Raw genomic sequence first — 6,380 nt, 5'->3', positions numbered from 1 at the left:
TGATGGAGAGTGCTTTGGCTTGTGCCTGAGGGCAACATTAAATCATGAACCATGGTGTCCAGGGCCATGTTGTCCACGGCCATGTTCTCCAGGGTGGGAACAACAGTACAGCACAGCAAAGAAACACCAGAAAGGTGCTGATACTTGTGCCTTGAGCATATGGTATTCAAATCCTGTTCCCCCTCAGGAACAGGAATACTGATTCATGTCAGCATGATATCACTTGCTGTTGCTCAGAGTGTGTAATGTATGTATGGTCTTAGTGTGCGCATATGTTGAGCTGCACACAAGCCAATTCTATGAAACTGCACACTGTTTTAGTTTGTGCAATAAAGATATGGACCAAGGGGCTGTAACAGATAACAGTGTACCCCATAATCTTGCCAATGATTCATACATTTCTCAATATAGATCTGATAGATAAGGTCTCCTGCCATTGCACAACAGTAATCCTAAAAATGAGTTATCCATTCATGTGATGAATAAATCTATGGCAGTATGCCACCTTGAGAAATGGTGTCATCATATTCAAACAAACACATAGTAGATATCCAAACAAAAACAAACAAAGAATTAATCAATCTAAAGTACTTCAATATATTACCATTGACGTCAGAACTCAGTCCAACAGAACATTGGCAAATGTTCTACATCAATTTCCCCATCCTACACATCACATTGCAGAGCCCCAGTGTGGAGATGAAAGTCCATCCAGGGTTATTTACATTCAGCTGATCAAGTAGGACTCCAGATCTGGGTGTCCTGAATCAATAGGCAGTAGGCTTATGGTCCTTAGTGACAGATACACACTCACTGTTCTTCAGAGGAGCTCAGACCACAGCACACAGGAGTACCGGGGAGTTTAGCCACAGTTATGTACATAAGAGCACATGGGCCATCTGGGAGAGATGCAAGTATTGAGAGAGAAGCCAAAGTGAACTTGATAATTACAAAGAAGCATCAACAAAGGGCTAGAGGCAATGGCACGTACTGGCATCAACATCTAGAGACCTATATTATGCTAATTGGCCAATGACCATCTATGGTGGCTTCAAATGAAATCCAGCCTGCATGTGTTACTGTCCAGAGAAATGTACTGATGAGGATTAGTGCTAGTTTTACTAGTGATTTTCATGGTATCACTGTGATGTGATTTTCATGGTATCACTGTGATGTGATTTTCATGGTATCACTGTGATGTGATTTTCATGGTATCACTGTGATGTGATTTTCATGGTATTTCTCTATTATGAGAAAACATTTGCAATCTTTATACTGAATGCAACCTGTTTTTAAGTGTTATTCTTAGTGTATGTAAAAATATGGGCAGACAAAATAATATGATTTCAGTGATTCAGGTTACCTGTTTGCATCATATCTGATGCACCTAAACTACGTCAGTATAATTTTTTTATCAGAAGAAGTTCATGGAACTATGTGCAAGACTTCTTACCCATGATTTATACAATCAACGAGTCAAAGTGTCAACAGAGAGAACAAAATAGTTCCTAGAGGGAAAAAATAGTTACAGTACATATTAATCATGGAGGGATGTGCATGTAAAGCTGCTTACCATAAGTCAGCAGCATCTCATCCAAACAAGTCGATATGAATACAAGGCCATGATCCCACTCTATGGTCTTCTCTCATTAATGTCAGTGTACTCCTGTGACATTTGCACTCTTCAAACAATATAAATCATATACATTCCACCGTATTTCGTTTCTTCAGCAGACAGTGCAGTGAGGTCTTTCACATGAGTAATGAGACGCAAGGTTATCTCCCTTGAATAAGATTTTTTTTAAAGACCTAAAATATCATACAGCCTTGTGATACAAACACCATGAAGAGCCCCATTTAAAATGTTCCTCATTAATTCAGTTAAGAGAAGTCACTGGCTAAGGCTCCAGATAGGGATTGATCTTTTTCTCAACCTGACCTAAGGTATGCTTCATATGGAGGTAACGGGCGTAACAGTTGAAAAAGATCTGATTTATCTGATGTAGATCTTTATCATTCATTTATACTGTACGTATATTTGTTTATATTTGTTGACTTATTTATCATGTATACACTTCTGTAAAATGTTATTTGAATGCTCTGCCATAATGACTGCTTAAGGTTATTATAAACCCGAGATTGACATAAATACATGTTATGTCACATCGCTAAATCTGTAATAAATCACTAAGCTTTAAAACGTTGTACTGTAACGTAATATTAGTGTGAGTCATGTTACAAAATGTCAAGTTTTCTTGTACAGTACCAGTCAAAAGTTTGGACCCATCTACTCATTCAAGGGTTTCTCTATATTTTTACTATTTTCTACATAGTAGAATAATAGTGAAGACATCAAAACTATGAAATAACACATATGGAATCATGTAGTAACCCAAAAGGTATTAAACAAATAAAAATATATTTTAGAAAGTAGCCACCCTTTGCCTTGATGAAAGCTTTGAACTCTTGTCAACACGTTTCCAACAGTGTTGAAGGAGTTTCCACATATGCTGAGCACTTGTTGGCTGCTTTTCCTTCACTCTGTTTGGGATGAGTTGGACCGCAATCTCAATTGGGTTGAGGTCGGGTGATTGTGGAGGCCAGGTCATCTGATGCAGCGCTCCATCCCTCTCCTTTGTCAAATAGCCCGTACACAGCCTGGAGGCTGTGTTTTGGGTCATTGTCCTGTTGAAAAACAAATGACAGTCCCACTAAGCGTAAACCAGATGGGATGGTTTATCGCTGCAGAATGCTGTGGTCACCATGCTGGTTAAGTGTGCCTGGAATTCTAAATGAATAACTGACAGTATCACCAACAAAGCACCTCCACACCTCCACCATGCTTCACGGATGGGAACCATATATGCAGAGATCATCCGTTCACCTACTCTGTTTCTCACAAAGACATTGTGGTTGGTACCAAGTCTCAAAAGGCCAGATTTCCACCAGTCTAATGTCCATTGCTAGTGTTTCCTGGCCAAAGCAAGTCTCTTCTTATTATTGGTGTCCTTTAGTAGTAGTTTCTTCACAGCAATTCGACCATGAAGGCCTGATATACGCAGTCTCCTCTGAACAGTGGTTTTTGAGATGTCTGCTACTCAAACTCTGTGAAGCATTTATTTGGGCTGTTAATTCAATGTTTTTTGCGACTGCAGTTTTCTGGATTGACTGACCATAATGTCTTAAAGTAACGGACTGTCGTTTCTCTTTGTTTATTTGAGCTGTTCTTGCAATAATATGAATTTTTACCAAATAGTATATCTCCTGTATATCACCCCTACCTTTTCAAAACACAACTTTTTGGCTCATTAAGGAAAGAAATTCCACAAATTAACAAGGCACACCTGTTAATTGAAATACATTCCAGGTGACCTCATGAAGCTGGTTGAGAGAATGCCAAGTGTGTTCTAAGCTATCATCAAGGCAAAGGGTGGCCACTTTGAAGAATATAAAATATATTTTGATTTGTTTAACACTTTTTTGATTACTACATGATTCCATGTGTTATTTTATAGTTTTGATGTCTTCACTATCATTCTACAATGTAGAAAACAGTAAAAATAAAGAAAAACCCTTGAATGAGTAGATGTGTCCAAACTTTTGACTGGTACTGTATATGACTACCTTTTCTGTGCAGGCATCGTGTTGGAATAGTAAAATAAAGTTTTACCTAAATTTCTTTCCACATAATTGAAAGACTCATGTGGTTTGATATGTTTAGACCCCCCCCCCCCCCCCCCCCTCCCTTCAGTTGACAGGCTCTTCCGACAATACCAGTGATGGGCAGTAAGACTTAGAGAGACACAGCAGAGCAAAATGGACACAGAGGAGAAGCAGACTGACACCTTGGAGAGCCTTAGAAGTCATAGAAAAATCAACTGAGGGCCGAGGTGCCAGTATCAGGGTAGAAGGAGACAGAGAGCATGTGACCATAGTTGATCAACTCTGGGAGGGATTCACCTGCATGCATCCCCAAAACAGGAGGAAGAGGACGAAGGCTCCAGCATCATGCTGAACAGGCAGATGGATGCACAGCCAGGCAGAGGGACATGATCCGAACGGAGAGAGAAAACAATCCAAAGGTTTCAGTTTCTAGTCTGTGTGTGAACGCTGTACGAATGAAAAAGGAATGATAACAACACTAATATTAATGACCATGGTTCTTGGTCCAGAGCAGCGATATGCACCCTCTCTCTCGCTCTCTCTGCTGGACTGAGATGTGGTCAGGCCGTGGTCCCCACTCCTGGCAGTGATTCTGTAGGGGTGTTGGCAAGGGAGGTGGGAGAGTCACATGATGGGACGGGCGGCATGGGGCAGATGGCCTTGTGACTGTAGTACTCCACCACTTGGTTGGGCACTTCCGCCAGGACACATTTGGCTAAGGCAGCGGGCGAGGCCTGTGAAAAATAGAACACAGCTGTAGTCTGGACAGTTCTGGCACAAGACCCCAAACGGTTAAAGCAATAATTTTCAGTGGCACCTAAATCCAATGAAACTTGGATCCAACAAATTGTGTTTTAACCTAACAAAGGAAGAATGGAAAGAGTGATTTGTGTTTTCTGTTTTCTGTTGTTTGGGCAGCGGTCAAAATGAAAGAGAGCTTTGGGGAGCATACAGACAAATCGCATCAAGCTTTTGGAGGCATTTTTGCATTTTTCATCTTTACTTTTCGAAATTAATGGATTTTCTTTCCTGGTGACAACATTTATTTTTCTTAGGAGGGTTTTCTGAAGCTCCTCCATCTGTAGCACTGGCAAGGCCAGCAAATGAGAGGCTGCCTGGCTGTTAGCATGGATTCAAAGCCCCATTGGAGGGTAATGCTATTACCCCCCCTTTGGAGGTCACACTGGGAGACTTAATGGCCGCCAGCATAGCTATTATAAAAAGTAGTGCAGTTTCTGAGATCTTTTGAGACCCAATCTTTTGGCTTGGTTGGAAGTTGGAGGGATGGAGGTATAGACAACGGAAGGGAAGGAGGGCAATACTGACTGTTTTGAAGTCTCTGAAGGGCACAAACTGCACAATGTCTCGGAGGACAGGCTCTCCTTTGGGTGAGCGCAGCACCCCGTCATCCCCATCCAGGATCTGCATGTCTGTGAAGTCTGCATTGCCCACGCCAACGATAATGATGGACAGGGGCTGGTAGGAGGCACGCACGATGGCCTCGCGTGTGTCTGCCATGTCTGTCACCACGCCGTCCGTGAGGATCAGCAGGATGTGGTAACGCTGGAGGAGAGAGGAGAGAGGAGAGGGTTGCGGTTGCGTGTTGACCTTTTGTCACCACACACTCCAGTGCCCTTGGCTTCTCTGTGTGTAACACGTTATCCTCTGAAATCTGACTGCTCCCACTGAGAAACACTGAGAAAAGTAATAATGTATTAATCTCTAGTCCCATCAACACCTCTCTCTTTCCCTGCAGGATATCAATATGAATGAGAAAATCCTCAACATCTACATGTATCCTACATTTGCCAATGGATTTTACATATGAGGTCTATGAGTGTATTCCCTTGTATTCTCCTCTCAGATGTCCCATGAGTCCCTAGGGATTCAAGTGCCCCGGCTGCAGTTTTACCTCATGTCCTGAATTCTCTTTGCATTGATCCTTTGGTCTCATTTACTGATCAGAAGAAGGGATGATTGAATAATAAATGAAGATCAGTACAAGGACAAAGCAGAAGAAATGGCCAGAATGATGGAAAAGTGTTTCAAATGTAATGGGAATAGCCTGAGGGCAAACTAATGTAGGAACACATTGATATTAAAGGCCTTGGGCATTCTTGTTAACTCAATCCGTGCCGCGTTTCATTGAGAGATTTTAAAAGGTTCTTATGCAGAACCTCAATAAATTATAACAGATTTATATAATGGGTTGGTCTAATCCTGGATGCTGATTGGTTAAAACCGTGTTCCAGACAGTGTCTATTCCACAAGTTAGCACTGGCTAAGGCTATGAAATGCCTATTTACAGTTCCATCTCACTGCGCAATCCACTGTCTCATCAGCCCAACCAGACAATTTATAAACTTGATCTCCCATTTCTTTTAGACTAGTATTTGGTTTTCAACAGCAGAGATTTGTATAAACCTTGCTGTCAGTCTCTTTGATATTTGTAACATTGTTTCAATACTGAAATTCTATCTCCAGCTGTTCGATTGTAATCAACGTGTCGGGACTCGGGAGTCAGGATGAGACAGACAGGCAGCTTTTCTCAGCCAGTTGAAATCATAAATCAGCATAGTTTTTATGGATATATACAAACAAATGTGCATAGAAAAACAGGTCAAACTAAACAAAATGCAGCTAGTTTGCGGTCTTTCCAGCTTCAGTTTGAAGTAATTGTGTTAGCTGTGTCATTGGCTAGCTCCTCCAAACAGTTT

At 41.4% G+C, this 6,380-nt stretch overlaps 1 protein-coding gene across 1 annotated transcript in view; it reads right to left on the bottom strand.

Annotated features, from left to right (window-relative positions):
- Positions 1-4,223: 4,223 nt before the first annotated feature.
- The window catches only part of LOC139385152 (copine-7-like), a 37,490-nt gene continuing 35,333 nt past the window's right edge, over positions 4,224-6,380 (bottom strand). The window contains exons 14-15 of the mRNA XM_071130235.1: positions 4,990-5,226; positions 4,224-4,397 (exon numbers count right to left, since the gene is read on the bottom strand). Of these exons, the coding sequence (XP_070986336.1) occupies positions 4,224-4,397; positions 4,990-5,226 (411 nt within the window). The remainder of the gene's footprint in view (positions 4,398-4,989; positions 5,227-6,380) is intronic.

Source organism: Oncorhynchus clarkii, chromosome 26, assembly GCF_045791955.1.
Source record: "Oncorhynchus clarkii lewisi isolate Uvic-CL-2024 chromosome 26, UVic_Ocla_1.0, whole genome shotgun sequence".
Taxonomy (NCBI): Eukaryota; Metazoa; Chordata; class Actinopteri; order Salmoniformes; family Salmonidae; genus Oncorhynchus; species Oncorhynchus clarkii.
This window is presented reverse-complemented; position numbering and strand designations above follow the sequence as displayed.